The following is a 21668-nucleotide window of genomic DNA, read 5'->3' as shown; positions in this document are numbered from 1 at the left end:
TAACCATAGGCTAGTTCATATGATTGGTTCTAGGATGCAAAAATATTTTAGGTTGTATAGCCGTATAGGTAAGTTAGAGCATACAAAAAAAACTTTAAGTGTACATCTTGCTAGAACCGTTTATAGTTTTTCTACTTTTAGTTTAAGCTGAGCTGAGCCCTAAGATTAAGTTTGAGATTAGTAGATACCCAATTCACGACACGGGACCTTTCAGAGATCTGATTGGCTAGCAGGTAGCTAGCTTTTGCGTGGGATATATTGATCTTGTGTTGTACTACAACATACTCCCTATGTTCCAAATTAAATGACGTGTTTTTTTATTTTTAGACATCTTGTTTGACCGTTCGTCTTATTAAAAAAATTAATAAATATTATCTACTTCCTTCCTTCACAAAAGAATATAATTCTCGCTTTTTGACAAGTCAAACAGTTTAAACTTTGACTAAATTTATATAATAAAATACTAACAATTATGATATAAAATAAGTATCATTAGATTAGTTATAAAATATATTTTTATAATAAATTTATTTAGAGACATAAATGTTAATACTATTTACTATAAACTTGGTCAAACTTAAGTCAGTTTGACTGGCACACATCCTATAATTGTATTCTTTTACGGACGCTGAGAGTATTTTATTATGACTTATTTTATCATTAGAGATATTTTAATAATAATTTATTTATTTTATATTTTATATAATTTTTTTGAATAAGACAAGGTCAAACAACATGTCTGAAAGTAAAAAAAAAACACTTATTTTGGGCGGGGGAGTATCAACATGTAAAACATGCACACAGAACGATATCCCAGTCGTTTTGGCAGCTAGCTCCTGCTTGGTCGCTTTCGTGAAATAATGTGTTTGTTCGCGCGGCAGGCTAGCTAGCTAAGCAAAGATATAGCTCTTCATATATGGATCATATGCAGTGGCGGATCGGGGGGGGGGGGGGGGGGGGGGGGGGGTGCGCAGCAGCCCGCGAGTGATTTTCCTTTATATTTACCGTAGAAAAAACGTGATCCACCGTTAATCTTCGACATTTGTTCTAAATCTCTATTGATTAGCCCCTTCCCCCCCCCCCCCCCCCCCCCCCCCCCCGAGGTGCTCATCTTGGCTCCGCTAATGATCATATGCATGCACATGCATCATGCATTGATTTTTTTTTTTTGCAAATTACACAAGCACAGACGCGGACACTCACCTCTATAAACACACGTACACATACCTCTAGGTCATATGCATGCATCATGCACTGTGCATGATGTCGATGTACAGTATGTAGCCAGTTGAATGCATGAATGCTTAATAACATATACGATTTATTACTTAATTCTACCCAATTTAAACTCTAGTCACTAGTTGTATTAGTTGGTAGTTTATAAAGGGGTTGTCGACTAGGCGTGTGATTTTTTGGCCGTCTGGATCGGACGCCATCCATTGATTGTCCAAGAATGGTGGAATCTAGCTTCACATTCTTCCTCTCACTATTGAGATCGTACCTTATCAATGGCAGTCATCACATTCCTGTATTTTTCACGAATTGAGCGTAGATTATTAGCTACTTATATCCCTTCCTCATGAAAACTATTCACCGGGAAGTCCTCACCTTGATACGGGTTGTTGCATATGCAGACTCTGAGACTCTATAGCATTTTCAACGCAGCAAAAAAAAGAAAAAAAGAAAGAAGATATAGCATTTCAACGCAGCAGGTGAAACACGAAATCATTTGTCGAGCACCAGTATCGTAGTGCCAGTTCACATTCATGGCTCGAGGATGACTAGGCGTTCTCTTCATGAAGAAGGGTCTCGCACTCTCGCTCCCATTCATTTTCTAAGCATTGTAGCTAGGGAAGACGTACTTTGCGTACAGTATGTAGCTAGCTAGCACTGACCTAGTCAAATAAGCTCGTAATTAATAGATAGATGATGTACAATACAATAAATCGAAAGAGGGATCCTCGAGCAAGGCGCTAAACTATCGATGCACGCATGACACCATCTCCGCCTGTACGTACGGTAAAGCCTAGCTAGTGATTGGATCAAGAATCACAGTGCAGCATCTCACAAATCACAAAGTCCCTCTTAAGTGTGGACACCGGCCGCCGGTTTTCTAGAAGGCCAGACACGTACATACTGAAGCATTGGTTAGCTCTAGGATGATATACAAGCTGGGGTTCAGTGTGACAGTGTCATTGTCCAGCCGCGATCTGGCCGATCCGTTTACGTCCAAAGATTATTCACCTGTAACCATCTGAATCGTCCTGACTTGCGTCAAGAGCTAGCTAATAGCTCGCTCTGCTAGGTCACGTCTTCGATCTCCGATAACGACGACTGCGAGCGATAGATAGTGCTAGTGTCAGTTTGTTCGCTCTGCTAGGAACAAATCGGATCCGCGACCTGTCAAAACTCGATTTCATTCATCTGTCAAAACTCAGAAGATAGTGCATGCCTGTTTCAGTAAAGCCAGGATCGAATTGAACTTTCGCCGAAGCAAGGCACACCGTACAGTGTATCTATACACTCCTATGAGACTATCCCTAACACGAACTGCACTGATGCATGATTCAATTGGGGCCTGTTTGGTTGCCCTGCTGCGTGCGTCCTGGCTCCCAGGATGCAGTTTAAGGGTGTTTGGTTCCCTGGAGTTCTCCACGGGCCTGGCCGTCGGCATGCAGGCAAGAGTCCGGAGCCAGGTTCCCTAAAAACGGATTTCGATTCCGTTTTTTCGCAGCCTGGCTCGCGCGGCCGACGATGGCGTGTGCGCGGGAGCGTGGGCGATTCGCGCAGGAAGGCTAGGGTTACCGCCCCTTTTGGCGCGAGATAAATCCCCACCGCCGCCCCCTTCGGCCCTCACTCCAGCTCGTCGACTTCGTTCTCTTCTTTTGGACTCTCCCGTCTTCCTCTTCTAGTTCTGCAACGTAGGTGAGCCGTCGGCCGTCCCCATCCGACCTCTCCTTCCCTCCTCTTTTCTTCATCACCATCCTCCATCTCCTTCCCTCATCTTCTCCTCTCCTCTGCATATGTGGTGACATTTTTTTCATGCATTAGGGTTTGGAGGGGGGAATCGCTGGTGACCCGAGCCAATCCTACAAGGTATGGTTGATTTCATCCTCGATCTGTTGTTACCCCCATTCAATCTTGTCGATCTACGTGTTTGATTGAAGTTTGTTTGCTCTGTATGCTCTGATCTGTTTGGTTCACCCGTTCTTGAGAGAGCAGGCAAGTAATCCATGTTTAGATTTTCTTTTGTTCATGTTCCATTTGTTGAACTGTGATATTGAGAGGTACTAATGCCCATTTAATTATTGTGTAGTTCTTATTCTCTCTGGATCCGTAGCCACTTCACCTGTCTTTGTTTTGCTCGTCCTTCCTGCTCAAGCACTCGCGGTATGAAAGGCACCCCTTCCCCTCTTCCAACCTTACTCTTTGTTTTGGTACCTCTGGATCTGTAGTCGGTATGTGATTGAATGGCTGTTCGACCAGTCAATTTTGACCGAGATCTGAGAACATGAGAATGCCAATGATTACTACTTTTTTTCTTTTAACATAAAAACTGAGCACATGTCCAAACCAATGAATTTTGATCTCTATACATTCTGAGCACATGTCCTAGCCGATGAATTGATGACTATATATTTTGAGCACATTATCCATGGATTATTGTTAACGACATAGCACTGTTTAAGTGATTTTGGGTTATAATTTGTTTTCTAATCAATGATGTTCAATCTTCCTTTTACAATAGATGGATTGGAGGGAACAGAGACGTTTGCTTGTTGTTAAGGCTGCTGCCTTTATTGCTGTCGTGTATGCATTTTTCATTAGTAGGGTAAGGTTGGCACAGAGGTCATGTCCTAGGATCACATATGCATCGATGAGTGCAATGGACGAAGAACGGCAAGCAAACCTGGACAAAATATACAACTGTAATGACATAGAATGTGTTGCAATGCTTCGTATGCGTAGAGCCGCTTTTTTCAACTTGTGCAACCTATTTAGGGAGAAGCACTTGCTTAGGGACACCATAAACAATAATATAGAGGAGCAAGTTGCTATGTTCTTGCATGTAGTGGGTCATAATCAACGATTCAGAGTTATCCATCAAAATTTTAGGAGGTCCATCGAGACCATTAGTAGGTACTTTAGAGAGGTTTTGTATGCAATTGGAGGGCTCAGGGAGGAGATGATAAGGGCACCATCCAATGAGACATCACTTAAGATCACAAACAGCCACAGGTGGTATCCATATTTTAAGGTAATCAAATAAAACTGACCATGGTACATAGCTTGGTGCGTTTGGATACAATAACTGAGGTCAAATTTGAAACCATGTAGGATTGTATTGGTGCAATAGATGGTACTCATGTACGTGCTAGAGTTCCAGCAAAAATTGTTGCTGCATTCAGGGGTAGGAAGCATTATCCTACTCAAAATGTTCTGGCAGCGGTGGACTTTGATTTGAAGTTCACTTATGTGCTAGCGGGATGGGAGGGGTCAGCACATAATGCCCTCATACTTGCTGATGCACTAGAGAGGGATGACGGGTTGAGGGTTCCACCAGGTACTTAACCACAATTTGATAGCTATTCTGTCTTTACCATGCCATAACCCTACGACGTAAACTAATACATGCCTAGTTAACCTATTTTTAGGGAAATTCTATCTAATCGACGCGGGTTATGCATGTCGGCCTAGATTCCTTCCCCTTACGGTGGAACTAGGTATCATTTGAACGAGTATAGTGGAAGAAACTATCCTACCAATGCTAGGGAGTTGTTAAATTTGAGGCATTTAAGCCTAAGAGTGATTGTCGATAGGGCGTTTGGGGACTTAAAGAATCGTTTCCGCATTCTAGACACACAAGCCATTTCATTCCTACAAGACACAAGTCAAACTAGTTCTTGCATGTTGCATTCTCCACAACTGGATTCTTGGGCATGGTGAAGATGAGGTTTTTCCATTGGCGTCAAACTGGGAACCTAATCCAACTAACAATGTAGCAGGCCCCCAAGTACCTTTAGAAGAAAATGCAACATGGTGTAGGAAGAGGGATGAGTGGGCTAACCTTATGTGGGAAAATAGAGGCAACTCCCATGTTTAATTGATGTTATGTAATGTCTATGCAGTTGGACAAGTGCTGTGATGTTTAAATTTTTTTAATTAGGTTATGGATATGTGCTGTGATGAATTATTTATGCTATTATCAGGTTATAGGCATGTGTCATGATGTGTTAACTTTTTTATTGAGGCATTGCTCATGTTCAATGATGAATGAATTCCAATGAATTTGAGGGAATAGGCGGCTGCAATGATGATCATGTATTCTTTTAAATGATGCTTTGGTCACAGGCTATGCTGATATACCTTTGTTTGAACTCTCTCATTTTTTGTTCACTACGGATTTGGTCACAACCTATGCTGTTACTTCTTTATACATCTGTTTAATTTGTTTGTAACTGAGGCAATGGTCAATGGTTAATAGGAGATGGCTGATCAGAATGTGGTTGTGTTGGGAGATGAGGTTGAGGAGGTGCAGGGTGCTCCTGCCGTAGGGGTGGGATGCGTCGGGCCAGTGTCATGTCTGGTTTTGTTCTTCGTTGTATGTGCCAGCTCATCTCCTCAGGTGTCAGGACTGATAAGGGTTTCAAGGAGGTGCACCTGAACCAGGTTGCCAAAGCTCATAGTGAGTTCACTAGCAATGAGGTGACAGGAATTCAAGTGTACAATCACTTGAGGAAGTGGAGGCAGAGGTGGGTTAAAGTGTCAAAGCTGAGGGAGTTGAGTGGTGCTCATTGGAATGAAGAATGTCACATGATAAGCCTAGAGGAAGAGCACTACATGGGGCACATTCAGGTGTGTGTGGGTGCTGTTACTTCTTGTTACCCTCTTTTCCTTCTTGTCCTGCTTACAAATATTACCTACATCTTACTGACCTTCCCCCAACTGGTAACTTAGGCTCATCCTAAGGATGCTGAGTTTTTAAACAAGCCCATAGAGAACTACCAGCAGATGATGACCATCTTTGGTAATGGTCAAGCCACAGGGAAATATGCTATGGGGTCAAATGAACCTTTGGGAACCCCAGCTGAGTTTTCTGATAGCAGCATAAAGATTGAGCCATCAAAGGATGGCAAAGGTGCAAAGAGCAGTCATGATGCTGCTAAACTGTTGGGTAAGTGTGCTAAGGATGGCAAAGAAGGCGATAGTGACTCTGGTGCTGGCAACAAAAGAAACAGGTCTGTGTTTACTAAGGAGGACACTACTATTTTCTACCAGATGACTGATGCTGTCAAGGACGTGGCATCTGCTATTCGTGAGACCAAACCAGAGAAACCTGAGATTATGCATCCAGATCTATATGGTGCAGTGATGTACATGCCTGGTTTTCCTAAAGAGGGTTTGATTGTGGCATACTCTCACTTGCTTGACAACAAGGCTGAAGGTGATGCATTTGTGGGGATGATTGAGCGTCACCATGTCCTTTGGATGAGGACTTGGCTTGCCAAGCACTACTACATGTGAGTGTGGCAGCTTGGGTATTGACTGATCATTCTTTTGGGAGTGCAGCTGCAACACTTGTGCTGCTCCTTCTTTTGTGCAGTGGCTGACTATTTTGAGTAGTCCCTAACTATTTTGTGTAATCTTAGTAACCAATGAGGGCTGGTAACACTAGGCTCAAATTATATTGATGATGGGCAAGTATGTTAGGTAAATGTGGCATAAACTGGTGATTTGGTTGATGTGCCACATGTTGTATGGCAGGGATTGTGAGATGTTGCCTGGGTTGATCAGTCAGGTAGTATGCAGATGGAATTAGCTGAGATCCATGAACTATTGACCATTGCCTATGATATGCAATGCTATTCTAATCTGTGATTCCTTCCTTATATGCTTATGCTCAGAGGCGAAGCTGTGTATGTGACAGTGGGTGCAGATGCACCCACGCCAAAATTAAAACTTAGTGCTAACTATCATTTTTTTACCACATGTGCACCCCCTTGCCAAAAATTAATGCACCCACAGATCTAGCAAACCAAGGTTGAGCGGCAAAAGAAGAGTTTTAATCCCATGCCAGCTATCAAGCATATCATATATCCCTAGCTCGGTTGATTAAAGAAAGCCAAAGTCCTAATAGTTGCATGCAAAAAGTATATTACATTCCACTGTTGAAACCAACGTATTTTAGCTTTTCTCACATTTTTGTATTTTAGCTTCAGTGCAAAAATCATATACCAAAAATAAAATTGTGCACCCCATCTTTTTTTTTGTCTAAGTTCCCATTGTGTAGAGCTTCAACTGGATTAAGCTCTGGCTCTGGCTCCTCAGTGTACTATAGTAGAAAGCCATTTCTATCTATCTTATTGAAATGAACTAGAAGAGCCACTAGAACTACTATTTTTTGTTTCACCGGCTCGGGTGCCTTCGTCCACTATAGCAAGCAGTCGGAGCCATGACAAATAATGCATGTGGACATGCCCGTCCCACTTCTTCATTGGTAAAAGATGTGCCCGTCAATAGCGAGACACCTACGATGACTTCGTCAATCTCGAGATTTGCCAGTCCAACTTAGTATTTCAGAGGTGTTTATAGGGATAAAGTGTATGTGCCTGCGTTTATAGGGATAAGTTGTGCGCTCGTATATATGAGGGTACGCTTCTATCCGGGTCTCTCAGAAAAAAATCGCCAAGATATGTACAAACTCAGTGTTATAGGATATGGTAACATTTATAAAATACGATATTTTTTTTAAAAAATCATGAAACCGCCAAAATTTACGAATTATATCTAAAATTTTGTTAAAAGTTTAAACTTTACTCGCACCCCCCTATATTTGGTTCTAGCTTCTCCACTGCTTATGCTGATTAGAGTTGTGACCATTGCTGTGATGTGAAAAATATTTGCAATTTATTTTTCTGCTTGTGACCATTGCTTATGCTTTCAAAGTTACACTTCTTACTAATCTGAGCACATGCCTATTCCCAATGATATTGCATTTCATTCCATGTTGGTGAGCATTGGACCGTTTCTTTATTTCATGGCTTGTTAACTGTTTAATAGAATGGGTTCATGGTATGTTGTTACAAATGGCCAGAGTACTGGTGTGTTTCCAAGCTGCAAGGCATGCACAAATGAGGTCCTTGGGTTCTCAGGAGCCATGTACAAGAAGTACAAGACAAGGGAAGAGGCCTATGCAGCATTCTATCATCAAAAGAAACAAAATTACATTGACGAAGTTGAAGAAAAGCCTGTCACTACTGGAGGCGGGCTCTTTGCCGAGTGCCTGTTGCCGAGTGCAACACTCGGCAAAGAGCCTCCGTCGAATCCCTTTCCGGCAAAGGTTGCTTTGCCGAGTGCCAAATTTCGGGCACTCGGCAAAGATTTGACATCGTCGGCCGACGGCCGACGCCGTCTATTTTTTTTAAAATTCTTTGCCGAGTGCCACAGCCCCGGCACTCGGTAAAGAAATCTGTTTTTTTAAACCTCTTTGCCGAGTGCCACAGCACCGGCACTCGGCAAAGGGTGTTTTTTATGTTTTTTAAATTTTCTTTGCCGAGTGCAATGGTCATTGCACTCGGCAAAGCCACCTCTAAATTTCTTTTTTTTGTTTTTTGCTTTTCCATTTAAACAACAATGCATATATATATAATAGAAACCACAATTCAACAGCAATAAATTACAAACCACATTTATATATTACAAACGATCAAATTTGTCTGAAATCCACAATTTATTACAAACCACAAGTTCATAGTCCACAAGTTCACAAGTTTGATACATAGAAACTACTCCGCAAGCGGCTCACGGCGACTGCGCCCCAGCGTGCGATCCCGGCGATGGTCTGAGTGCGGATGGCCCAACTTGCGATGCCGGCGACCCTTCGACCTGGTTCGACGCCGCCCCCGATGTCCGCTGCACAAAAAAGAAGATATTGCATGTGAGTGACAAGATAAAAATGTAAGGAGTTTAAAGAAAAGTTCAAAATTTTGGCAGCACCTCCCCTACACGGGGACGTTTTCAAAACCTACAAGAAAAACATCGGCACGAAGGCCGACAACCACATTTCCGACACGAAGGCCGACACATCAACTAACCTGGCACGAAGGCCCACACATCAACAAATCCGGCACGAAGGCCATCTCTAGGTTTGACACTAAGTATGAGCACAGAAAGTAAAACATACTCACCGGAGTAGACTGTGGTGGTGGTTGTGGTGCAAGTAGGTGTAGTGGGATCTGCCAACATTGTTGCTCCCCAAGTTGTTGCACGAACCTGAGCAAACCTTCTTGTTGGGCCTCAACAGCTTGTAGCCTCTGACGCTCGGCCTCCCGCTCGGCCCGCTCAGCCGCCCGCTCAGCTTCCTAGGCCTCCTACTGGGCCTGAAGTTGCAGCAGCTCGGCCTGCAACATTTGACCCCAATGTTTCAATATTATAGAGCTAAGGAACGTAAAAGTCAAAGAACGACGAATGAAACTAGAATACTTACCTGGAGTGTCGCCACCGTTGTCGGCCGTTGGCTTATGGGCACGCTAGAGCTGGTGCTCGCTGCTCGGAGGCGGTTCAGAGGAGGAGTAGAGCCTGTGTTGAGGACGTCGTCGCCAAGCCAGAACCGCCCATGCTTCTTGCCTTCCCCCAACCATATCTGTTTCGGACGGGAGACGTCTAACTGGGCTACACCGATCTACGTACTACAACGGTAAGGAAGAGAGCTCAATTATACCTAGGGTGGCGGTGGAGACAGGCTAGCGGCATAGTGGTGAGTCGGTGCAATGGCGAGTCAGCGCTGTGCAGGCAGGACCGCAACACCGATGAAGACGATCAGGGTCGTCGAGGTTCTCCGGGTCCCCTCCGACAGGTCTTGCTCTGCAAAAGAAGAAAAACATCACTAAAAGTTGAAAATTTCGGCAGAACCTCCCCTGCATGGGGAGGTTTCCAAAACCTACAAGAAAAACTGTCGGCACGATGGCCGACGTCCACATTTGGGGCACGATGGCCAACACAACCACAAACCCGGCACGAAGGCCGTCAACGACATAAACGGCGCGATGGCCGACAACCCTGCGGCTTTACCTTCTCCTCCGGTGAGGGCGGGGATGACGGCGTGGGCGATGTGGACGACGTGGACGAACGTTCGTCCCCTCCACCTCGGCTTCCTCCCCCTCTCCCCTTCTCCTCCTTCTTCTTCCTCCTCCTTCTTCTTTCTTCTTTCTTCTCCTCTTCCTCCTTTTCTTCCTTTTCTTCCTTCTTCTCTTCCTGCTACCTTCTTTCCTCCTCCAGGGCCACGGCGGATCGCTGGGGCGACGCTGGGCAAGTGGAGCGCGGCCGGGCGCACCGCTGCGGGGTCCGAGCAGCCGGGCGGCCCGGAACCGCTGGCCGGAGGCTGACGGGGTGGGGGGGGCGGCGCGGAGCGGGCGAGGGCGGGCAGGGGGCGCTGACACTGAGCGCGGCCGGGGCGTCCCGGATCCGATGGCCGGTGGCCGACCGGGGTGGGGGGGGGGGGTGGTGCCGCGGCGGGGCGGCGGGCCAGCGGCGCGCTGACTGCGGGGTTCGCAGGGGCGGGTCGGGGACGGGGCGACGCGGGGCGGTCGGGGCCGGGGTGGAGCGGGGCGGGCGGGGGCGGCGGCGGCCGACGGCGGGTGCGGGGCGAGCTGGTGGCGTGTGGAGTGAGTGAGTGTGTGTGCCGGCCCACACATTTAGTTAGGGTTCCCCCTTTGCCGAGTGCTGGGCCGAGCCGGCACTCGGCAAAGGCTTTTGTTTTTTTAAAAAAAAAAAATCTTTGCCGAGTGCCACTTCCTGGCACTCAGCAAAGGCCCTCTTTGCCGAGTGCTAGGGCCGGCACTCGGCAAATTTTTTTTTGTTTTTTTGCCCCATTATTTTTTTGTAGCCTTAATATATTATTTAAAACTCCATGTTTAAATTTGGGACAATTTTGACTTTTTTTGCTATATTTTGTTAGTTTTTTTTGTTTCGTTGAATTTTATGGAATATTTTAAATTTGAACTGCAGGTGCATGGAATAATCGAATTTAGTCGTTCAAAAAATGATATTCATGATATTTGGTGTATGTTGAGGCCATATCCAGGAACTCACATGAAATTTCGAGCATCTTGTTGACGTAACATGACGAGGTACCTGCGGGAAAAAAATGGTGATCACATGTGGAGATGTCTGGGTTTTAGGCATCCAACATCGCAACTTGCTCGAAACCTTCTCAATTTTTTACTATAGACTCTACATGCGATAATACGACGCCCCGACAAGTTTCGTCATTTTCGGACTTCGTTCGGATTTTATATAATTTAAATACACTTTTCCCGCAGGTACCTCGTCATGTTACGTCAACAAGATGCTCGAAATTTCATGTGAGTTCCTGGATACGGCCTCAACATACACCAAATATCATGAATATCATTTTTTGAACGACCAAATTCGATTATTCCATGCACCTGCAGTTCAAATTTGAAATATTCCATAAAATTCAACGAAACAAAAAAAACTAACAAAATATAGCAAAAAAAGTCAAAATTATCCCAAATTTGAACATGGAGTTTTAAATAATGTGGGAAGGCCTCACAAAAAAATGGGTCAAAAAAAAAAACAAAAAAAAAATTGCCGAGTGCCAGGAAGTGGCACTCGGCAAAGAAGGGATCTTTACCGAGTGCAGGGCCTTGGCACTCGGCAAATGCCCTCTTTGCCGAGTGCCAGCATCGGCACTCGGCAAAGAATTTTTTTTTTAAATTTGACGGCGTGGGCGGGCTCGGCTGTCAAGTGCCATTTTTTTTTGCCGAGTGCCACTTTTTGCCGAGTGTTGCACTCGGCAAAGAGGGCTTTTGCCGAGTGCCGCCCTTTGCCGAGTGCCGGGCACTCTGTGGCACTCGGCAAAGCCACTCTTTGCCGAGTGCTAGACTTTGCCGAGTGCCATCCGATCCGGCACTCGGCAAAGAGTGGCTTCGCCGAGTGCCCGATTTTTGGCACTCGACAAAGCAGGCGGCACTCGGCAAATCTGCGTTCTCCCGTAGTGTGTCATTGCTGTTAAGAAGAAAGCTAGCTGTCAATGTGCTCATATCATTATTTGTTTCCAAGCCATGGTTATTGTGTTTTTAATTTGGAAGCTCATGTAACCTTTGTTTGCCAATGTGTTGTAATAGACCATGCACTCTGTAGGGATGTTGGTGGTAACGTTACCATTGTATGCAAGTGGTAATTGGACTCTTTCTAATGCAATGAACCAAACATGTGAGCCTGCATGTCAATTTTGCATGTGTCGCATGGACCTGGCAACCAAACACCGGTTCTGTACAGCCAGGCGCTGCATGTCCTGGATCAGTTGGAGCTTATATGATCAGACCCAGTACAGGGAAACTGAGAAGACATCCAAACAGGCCCGGCATGCAGTTCATTCAAAGACGATGACAGATGGGCATGCATGCACGCCACAGCCGACAGGTTCCATCGTCGATCGTCCAGACAGCAGGCAGACATCCACGTGTGTACCCTGGGAGATCTATCCTTTGTTGCTAGGATCAGATCGGATCGGATGCAGAGAGATCTGTATCAGATCCCAAACGATGGCTACTTACGGCGGCTGGACTGACAATATAATCCAAATACAGTACATCGGTTATTGGAACATTGTCATCCATCCATCGATCCATCGCGTTAGCTAGCTTGCTCCATCAATCGCCATCGCGTTAGCTACCTCTCGATCCTACTGTTCTCAACAAGGGACTAGTTTGATCATCACTGTATTTATTCCCTTTTAGAAAGATGTTTAGACTAAGTCAAGCTAATAGGATTCTGATCGATTAATTTCTGAGGTAAGTTATAATCTATCGAATCTGGTCATGACGACGATGTTTTGAACTACCTGTCGGTTTGCATATGATGTGCGAAAGCAACCCGTGGGCCGTGCCAGCTCCAAGTGAAAGCAAAAGCTACCCTGCACTTATGCTGTTGACGTTGATGAAGCAAAAACTAATCGATCGCAAGCGTCAATGAAAGTGAGGTTACTGTCAAAATCAAACTTTCCTTTGATTATTGGGCCATTGAAGACAACAGTTTTTTTGTTTCAGATAAATAATTGATCCATTGGAGAAGAAGAAGAAAGGTAAAATGCATGGTCCTTGGGCGAAGTGGAAATCATTGTGCTGCAAATTAAATGTGATGGACGAACTGGGCCAACGACTTGGATCAGCTTTAATCAATTTTCCCTTTGTTTGGTTTTGCTTTTTGAGAGCTTAAAAAATAGCAAGAGACTGGATTTGTAATAAGAATTGGTTGTGTGCAAAACTCTTGCAGAGACCAAAATAAAAATTCTTTTTTCTAAAAAAAGTGAGTCAAAGCGTCAATCCAACACTTTAGGTCATGTTTAATGGCCCCAATTCCTTTATATAGTGCACAGAGAAGCCAGTGAAGCTAAAATAAATAGTGGCTTCACCAGCTCCCAGTTTATTTAGACATTAGAGGTAAAAACGACTTCTCACTGGGGCCAGAGCTCTATTAAATGAGGCCTTAATCCTATTCATTGCTATATATGCACTGCACTATTATATTATAGGGATCTTTCCTTTTTTATTTTCTTGGAGTTTGCTATGCATACATGCATGTTATTATAAGCTTTTACTAGTATATATACATGCTCACACTTTTACAGTAAAAAACACTTCGGACACAGTGTGAATTCATCTTGCATGCAAGCTAAGATGCCTAAAAGTAATTATATTAGTGACAATTTTGATTGTTCTATACTAATTAATACTACCTTCGTTCTTAAATAGATGCAATTCTAGATCTCTTCTTGGTCAAACTATCTAAGGTTTGACCAAATTTATAAAAAAAACTCAATAATTATGGCACTAAATAGGTATACTATTAAAATATACTTAACAAAGATTATAATTTGGTATATAAATATTGATACTCTTTTCTATATAAACTTGGTCAAAATTAAGATGATTTGACTCAGTACTATGCTAAAATTGCATTCTTTTCGGGACGAAAGGAGTACAATTCAATTTCTCCAAGAGTTTAGATTCTTTTTCTGTGATATTGTAGCTATATTTTGGTTGTTGCAATATGAAAACAAAAATCCTTAGTTCCATTTGTGACAAATATATTGGTCTACTAATACAACTCAATTATTCCAAGAATTTCAAAATTTTCTATTATGATATTGTAGCTATATTTTGGTTGTTCCATCATGAAAAAATCATCAGTTCTATGTTATTTTTGGAATTATTTCATTCTTGTTGATTTGTTGTTCTGCTAGTAGTACAATTCATTGTTCCAAAGATTTCCGAAATGTTCTATATATGGTACATGTAATTGATTGTTCCAGTAGAAAACTCCCGCATTGTTCATCTGTTCTATGCTGCTACAATAAACATTGTTTTCAGTTTATTTTGTTTATTTTGGTCTGCTAGGTTTCGGCCCTGTGTATTTCGAAGTGCCGTACGTGTGTCGTCACATGCCGAGGCGCCAAGAGCTAACTTGTCCTTCCTGCAGCTGCTGCAAATCTCGTCCGAATCGATCTAGCCACTCGTTGGAGCTTCTCAAGTCTCATGTGGCATGTGGCTGTGGGGACGATCGACGTGGGCTCGAGGGATCTGTGCGCGGCCTGTCTCTTTCCTAGGCAGTACAACAGAGATCTTGCTGGGATCTAGCAATATCCATAGAACAGTGACAAGTAAACCGTCCACTGTGTACTGCCGCAGATTCTTTCGTAGGATATGATGTGTACAGCTCGAGGGCGAGTAAAAAAGAGAAGTTGTTTTTTATCAAACGTACAACAGTTGAAGCCAACAAAGAAAAACTGCTCAATCAGTAAAGCAGAAATATACCAAATTAATATGACCTAATTATCTATGCATACATGGACTTTTATAATAGATTTAGTTGAAGACATAAATGTTAATACTATTCGGTATAAACTTGGTCAAAATTTAGTCATCAAGAAGTTGTATCTTTGTGGACGGAGGGAGTAGTATTTTACTACAGTATCATTAGTTACTGATACATATATATGCACGTTTATTTATCTATGCATGTATATATAACAATTTATTCATGCGCAATGGTCATACTCATCAGATCGAGGCCACACTGACAACAGTACTACACAACTGTTCAATCGTACACTCTTGTCATGCGCTTTGCATTGCTCGATCAACTTTTGACGTGCATGCATGCCTATCACTACTATTATCTAGACAGCTAGCTAGTAGTACGTAGTAACTGTATCACTTGACTACTCATCAGCAAATTAATGCAAAACACCAGCCATGCCTTGATGCTTGCTTGCTTGCATTATTTCATGCAGCCGGCCGGCCAGCAACACGACGATCATATCATCAGGCAAGTGGGTACGAGAAAATCCTCTGGCCGCGCGACAGGATCGCCATGGGGTCGTATTTCCTCTTGCGGTGGAGGAAGGTGTCCCACCTGCGGGGCCCGAAGTGGCGCGCCGCCCACTCCGCCTGCGTCGCGTAGTAGGGCAGGTACTGCGTGCACGGGATGCCGGCGGCCTCGCAGAAGCGTGCCACCTCCGCGTTCTGCTCCTCCATGCGCCGCAGGTCGCCGTCCGCCACCGCCGACCGCAGGATCCCCACCGTGTAGAACACCTCGTCCTCGTCGTCGGGGAGCACCGCCGACGTGGCGCCGTCCCACTTGCCCCGGTTCATGGGATAGACGAGCACGGGACCACCGCTGCTGCCGCCGCCGCCGGTGCGGAGCAGGACGCCGTGGAAGACGCCCGCGGCGAAGTCGAGGATGTGGGAGCGCGGGAGGAAGAGGTTGAGCCACGGGTGCGGCACGTCCCAGAGGCCCTCGCCGCGGAGCTTGCGCTCGCCGGCTCTCACGCGGTCCAGGAACTGCACGTACGACACGTCCTGCACGAACGCGAACCCGCGCGCGTACCGCAGCTCGCGCACCAACACCTCCACGCCCTGCATGCATCATGAGATGAGTGGCTTTTGATCGATATGATGGACAACTGTCACGTTGTGTGCAAAGATTCGGTCACTACTGTTGCTTTGCATGTGTCCAGGCGCGAGTACACGTCAACTTGCACCATGGTAGTCTAGTTGATATGGACGGATATAGATTGTGGTGCTCGACTGCGTCTGCTTGCACGGTCAGTGCGTGTTTAGTTCGCGAATTTTGGGAATTTAGCTACTGTAGCACTTTCATTTTTATTTGCCAATTAGTGTTCATTTATAGACTAATTAGACTCAAAACGTTTGTCTCGCAATTTCCAACCAAACTGTGTAATTAGTTTTTTTTCGTCTACATTTAATGCTCCATACACGTATCACAAAATTCGACGTGATGGGTACTGCAGTACTTTTTAGAAACTAAACAAGCACTCACTTTCGTGGAAAAAACTTGGCCGTCCCAACTGACACATCTTGTACCTAGAGATGCTAGTGTACGTGCTGTTGCTGTCGTTGGTGCAAACAGATCCGTCGTTGGCAGAGCTGATATGACGCCGGTCTAGCTATAGCTTGCTAGTATGTGTGAATATGCGAGCTGTGCAGTATTTGGTATAACAGTGATGAAATGTACTCACGTGTCTAGCTTGCTAGTATGTGAATGCAAGCTGTGCAGTATTTAGATCTTGGCATCTTGCATTATTGTAGGAGTACCCTCTCTAGCTAGTAGGTGAATGATTCGTTTCTATAGCCAACTACTAATACTTGTAGGAGTACATTTGTAAATATATTTTTGTTTTTGGGCGCTAGTCTTATCATATGACTATACTTGAATCATTTGTCTCTAGCTAGCTAGCTACTCCATAGTGGTCATGACTTATTCTTCTTATCCAACTGGAGTAGTATTATCAAAAACATTATAGCCAATTAACTGCAAATGTACCATCAATGGTTAATTAAGGTGTTAGCAGTCTAAATTACATAGAATTTCCAACAACTTGTTGTCAAAAGTATTTCTTGTTTCTTTGTTTTGTGTTCACAAAATGATATGTATTGTATGCATCTTAATAAAATAAACTACATAATGTTTATTTATCATAGAGGCAAGATAAGATTTTTAACTACTAGCCATCTAAAAACTCCAAAATATTCAGTATGTCTAATTAAGCAGGTCCGTATAGTATATAGGACAACTGTTTTTCAAAAGAAAAATCAGAAGCTAGGAGGTTAAGATTCATATAGGAGATTATTCAAATTGGCCAACTAAAAGCTTGTGCAAGCATTTCGAAAAAAGGCGTTTTGTGAAATTATTGCTCTGGCCTAAACACTCATTGTACAAACGTACAACTACATTTATTTTTTACAAGAGCAAAAATGGAAAGTTAGGTGTGTACTTCGTTTTTTTTTGTGAAGTGTGTACCCGAACTCCACATGCCTGCCGCTACCGGTGATCTTTTAGCTTACGAAATGTGTGGGTGAATAATGTCTACTTAAATATTCAGTAAAAATTACGGAGCTGTTTGGATGATGTAGTTTAGAAATTATGCTATCAACAAACTGTTATATATATAGGGTAAAGCCATACAAAACGCGGTTTAGAAAAAAGAGATTGTGGGTGCGATTTCTGAAAGTCCAAAAGGACTATGATTTTGATAAAGCCATAGTTTTAGAAACTAAAATGTTTGTTGGAGCAAAACATTTAGCCGTTCTTGAAAACCAAAATATTTTGCAAAATCAAAGTACTTATCTAATATTTTAAAACTTATAGGGTGTATTCGGCTGGGCTTAATTGGCTGGCTAGGCTGATTTTGGTTGGGCTGAACAGCCCAGCCGTTCGGCGGACTAGCACCAGCCGAACGGCTGATCTACAAGCCGACCCTCAGCTCCGCTTCGCATTCCCTCCCATCATCCCGTTCCCCCGATAGCCGATAGGGTTTCGCTCGCGCGCCGCTCAGCCTCTCACCTCCGCGCCAGCCACGACGGCCGTGACCTCCGCTTCGCCGTGCCTGCCCCGGCCGCCATAAGCGAATCCGTCCCTGCCCGCCTCGCAACGCCGTGAGGGCGCACCGTCGCCGTCGATAGCCTTCCGTGGCGACTGTCTGCTCCGCATCCCTCCCCGAACCCGCCGCCATCGACGCCCGTCTGCCGGCGACAGGTAAACCCGGTTACGCGTCCGGCGTCATCCCTCCCCCTCCGGATTTGACCCCTACGTTCTCGTTGTGCAGGTGAGTCCGGACCGTCGCCCACGGATCTCCATCTCAACAGGCCGCTACTATCTGGTGGACGTTGGTTATGCACGGGAGTCAAGATACATGGGTCCTTTCAGAAATACAAGGTACCATCTGGATGATTTTAGGGGTGTACCTGTAGAGACTATGTCTTGATCGGAGAAATTTAATTTGACTCATTCTATGCTACACAATGTTGTAGAATGGTCATTGTTGTCGGTTTGTGTATGAAGTTGTTACAAAATTTGTTAGTTAATTAAGTGTGCATGAACTGTGATGAATGTTTGTAAGGCCTTGTGATAGCGTGAATGTGTGTACAGCTGTTGTTGTGGCGCCAGTTTGCACTCCATTCATTGCATTATGCGAGGCGAGGCTAAGGCGCCGTTTAGATGCGAAAATTTTTGGCTTTTGGCTACTGTAGCACTTTCGTTTGTATTTGGTAAAAAATGTTCAATTATGGACTATTTAGGCTTAAAAGATTCGTCTCGCCAATTACGAGCAAACTGTGCAATTAGTTATTCTTTTTACCTACATTTAATGCTCCATGCATAGTGCCGCAAGATTTAATGTGACGGAGAATCTTGAAAAATTTTAGATTTTAGGGTGGGATCTAAACAAGGCTAACTTTTGAGGCTTTGACTCTTCAAATGGATGCATGCAAGTCTTATAAAATTGAAACTAGTACTGTATGTTGGAGTAGCTAGCTAGAGAAAAGTGCCCAAAAAGCTTTGGAATGATATGCACGACAAGGGACCGACAACGGCAGGCCATGCAAGTACGATGTTGACGCTGCACGACTGCCGATGCTGCCCCACCAGCTTACTAGCTTGCACCGTTGTAGATGCAGCCAGACATGCATGCGTCGCACGCCAAAAGTTGAAGACGATAATAATCCAGATCAACCACGACCCAAACTTATTAACCGATCGAGAACGATCATGTGGCTGGCGTATGCACGTAGAAAGAAAACCGGCGGCTGGCGGCGGGCGGCGGGCCATCGATCGTGTTACCTTGTCAACGTCTGCGGCGGTCGTGTCGCTGGCGCCGCCGTAGTACAGCGCGCCCTCGAGGCAGTACAGGACGCCGCCGGCTTCCTTGGCTAGCGCGGCGATGCGCGCGGCGTCGGCCGCCGAGTAGAAGGACGACGGCGGCTGCGAGCGCCAGCTGCCGATGAGGCCCTGGAAGTCGGTGAGGACGGAGCCCTCGACGTAGTCCATGAGTCCGGCCAGCGCGCCGGCGCGGCGCCCGTCGTCGATGAGCCGTTCCTGGTCGGCCGTGAGGTCCGCGGCGCCTGTGTAGAGGAGCCGCACCCAGCGGGCCCTGGCCGGCGCCGGCGCCAGCGGGATCCGCGCGCGTGTTATGATGCCGAACTGCCCCAGCCCTCCCAGCACGGCGTGGAAGAGGTCGGCGTCCTTGTGCTTGGAGCAGGTGACCACCTCCCCGGTCCCCTTGACGACGTCGAGCTCGAGGACGTTGGATATCTGCGGGCCGTGGCGGAACGCCTGGCCGCTGATGCCGGCGTTGGAGAGCGTGCCGCCGACGGTGAGGCGGAGGTAGTCCGTCCAGGACCGCGGCGTGAGGCCGTGCGCCAGCGCGGCTTGCAGCACGTCCACCCACAGCTGCTCGCCGCCGGCGTCGATGTAGCGCCAGTCCACCGACACGGCGAGCCTGCTCGCGGTGGCGGAGTGGGGCCCTGCTAGCGACGCCATGTCGATGACGACGCCGCCGGGGGCCGTGGCCTGGCCCTGGGTAGAGTGGCCGCGGCCCCTCGCGGAGACCGGGAACGGAGAGGCGCTGGCGCTGGACGCGCGCAGCAGCGCGGCGATGTCGGCCGCGCACGACGGGTAGAACACGGCCGCCGGGCGGGCCGCGTCCACGGTCACGTTGGTGCCAAAGTCGGTGGACGCGCGCGCCGTGGCCTCGGCGTCCGTGCGGATGCGCGCCGCCGTGGTGGTGTCGGCGAGGACTCGGATGATGTCGTCGATGATGATGGATGACGTGGACGACGCGGTCGGCGGCGGTGCCGAGGCGGCGAGCGTGGGCGGGTCGACGGTGAGGGCCGAGAAGACGCAGCTGAGGAGGAAGCAGAGCGCGACCATGGTGGTCGTGGCTCTAGCCATCGTCATGACCGATCGATCACTTGATGGAGCTCTAGCTAGCTAGCCCGGCTCTCGTTTTGACGATGTATTGTACACGCAGCAGTGGAGAGCCGTGGGTGGCCTATATATCCCCGGCGAGCGGCGATGACGTGTACGACGACCAGACCACCGATGAGAAAATGTGAGATCTGCAGACAAAGACCGAAGATATTGGTGTCGTGCGGTGCTAGCTCTAGCTTGCTAGGTGATCGACGATGTTCAGACACGTACACACATGCATGCATGCAATTGCAATGCGGTCAGGTGATCAGCTAGCCGCAGCCGTTCACGAACGTACTGCGACGAGAAATTAAAGGAGAAGGGATATATACGACGTGCATACGTACATACACTGTATGTACCTACCGTGATCTTGTGGCCGGTGTGAGTGTGTGGAGAAAAGCTGTATCATTAGGCAGCCGTTTAGGTCATAGTAGCTGCATGTGAGCGCGCAGAAGAGACGACGACTTGACTTCCCCCCTCCCTGGGAGGAAACGACAACACACATAAGTATGCAGGTGAGTCCAGTGCAGTGGAGGATGTGAGGACGATCGAGACGGTAGAGCCACTGATTATGACTAGTAGGTGAGCATACAAGTGAGTCGACATGCTTGCATGCTTGGTTGCCAATGATCCCCAGCTAGCAGTCTGGCCCTGTGCATGTTCTCGATCGGTCGGCTTTGCCTTTGCTATTCGAGTCGCCGGGTAGGACTGCTTTTAATTTTGTTACCTCCTCTTTTGTGATCGATCGAAGGACGACGATACAGGAATGGACAGGCACGCGGCGCTTTCATGCACACAAAGCTAAGGCACCATGTCACATGCATGTGACTGTACGTCTCGGGGTCGATTGAGCTGTACGTGACTCGTGCATTGCCAGGCCGGCTAGCTTTACAAGTCACCAAATTTCTGTTGCCGCAGCTTAGCTTCTGCTTGGGTTGGTCACGGTCCATAATAAAGTCACAAATGTTCATATATTCTGTGCAATACCACACGGCCGGTGGGAGTGCACATACGTGATATATACAAAACAAGGTATCGTACTGGACGACGGACGCCATGCAAATGCAATCGTCGTCATATGCATGGACGGTATAATCATGTTTTACCGAAATGACAAACTTGAACTGGTGGTGAGGCAAAGGTAGTGGCCGGCGGCCGACGGCATCTCTCTGGGCTCGGCCCGGGCGGGTCAGTAACTCAGTGGGTCAGGCACGTTCGTGCACTTCGATTCATTACCTCTCGTATATGGCCTATATATGTGCAGACAGGCACTGCACACCAGCACCCACCAGTGCGCCATCCAGTACTGTCTACATGATTTTGTACACATAGTATATACTCTTCCATTTCAAAACAAGTGCATATCTCAC

At 46.2% G+C, this 21668-nt stretch overlaps 2 protein-coding genes across 3 annotated transcripts; one reads left to right on the top strand and one right to left on the bottom strand.

The window, feature by feature from the left end:
• The first annotated feature begins 2308 nt into the window (after nt 1-2308).
• LOC136457509 (uncharacterized) lies at nt 2309-6825 on the top strand. 2 transcript variants are annotated; one of them, XM_066457541.1, is made up of 5 exons: nt 2309-2925; nt 3052-3096; nt 3317-3390; nt 5486-5856; nt 5959-6825. In XM_066457541.1, the coding sequence occupies exons 4-5, from the start codon at nt 5563-5565 to the stop codon at nt 6523-6525; spliced, it is 861 nt and encodes a 286-aa protein (XP_066313638.1). In that variant the 5' UTR covers nt 2309-2925; nt 3052-3096; nt 3317-3390; nt 5486-5562; the 3' UTR covers nt 6526-6825. The 2 variants fall into 2 exon arrangements, with proteins under 2 accessions (XP_066313638.1, XP_066313639.1); XM_066457542.1 differs by having other exon boundaries at nt 3223-3390.
• An 8253-nt stretch (nt 6826-15078) lies between these two features.
• On the bottom strand, nt 15079-20329 carry LOC136457508 (cytokinin dehydrogenase 2-like). The gene is made up of 2 exons (XM_066457539.1): nt 19168-20329; nt 15079-15944 (listed from the first exon to the last, which is right to left on the bottom strand). Exons 1-2 carry the CDS (start codon nt 20281-20283, stop codon nt 15351-15353), a joined length of 1710 nt encoding a protein of 569 aa, XP_066313636.1. The 5' UTR covers nt 20284-20329; the 3' UTR covers nt 15079-15350.
• Between the last annotated feature and the right edge of the window lie 1339 nt (nt 20330-21668).

This window comes from Miscanthus floridulus, chromosome 6, assembly GCF_019320115.1.
Source record: "Miscanthus floridulus cultivar M001 chromosome 6, ASM1932011v1, whole genome shotgun sequence".
In the NCBI taxonomy this organism is placed as follows: Eukaryota; Viridiplantae; Streptophyta; class Magnoliopsida; order Poales; family Poaceae; genus Miscanthus; species Miscanthus floridulus.
This window is presented reverse-complemented; position numbering and strand designations above follow the sequence as displayed.

Coding starts and splice junctions, on each gene's coding strand:
- LOC136457509 (XM_066457541.1), top strand. CDS start 5,563: ATGCGTCGGGCCAGTGTCATGTCTGGTTTTGTTCTTCGTTGTATGTGC. Junction 5,857..5,958: donor ACTACATGGGGCACATTCAG/GTGTGTGTGGGT, acceptor CTGGTAACTTAG/GCTCATCCTAAGGATGCTGA.
- LOC136457508 (XM_066457539.1), bottom strand. CDS start 20,283: ATGACGATGGCTAGAGCCACGACCACCATGGTCGCGCTCTGCTTCCTC. Junction 15,945..19,167: donor CCGCCGCAGACGTTGACAAG/GTAACACGATCG, acceptor TGATGCATGCAG/GGCGTGGAGGTGTTGGTGCG.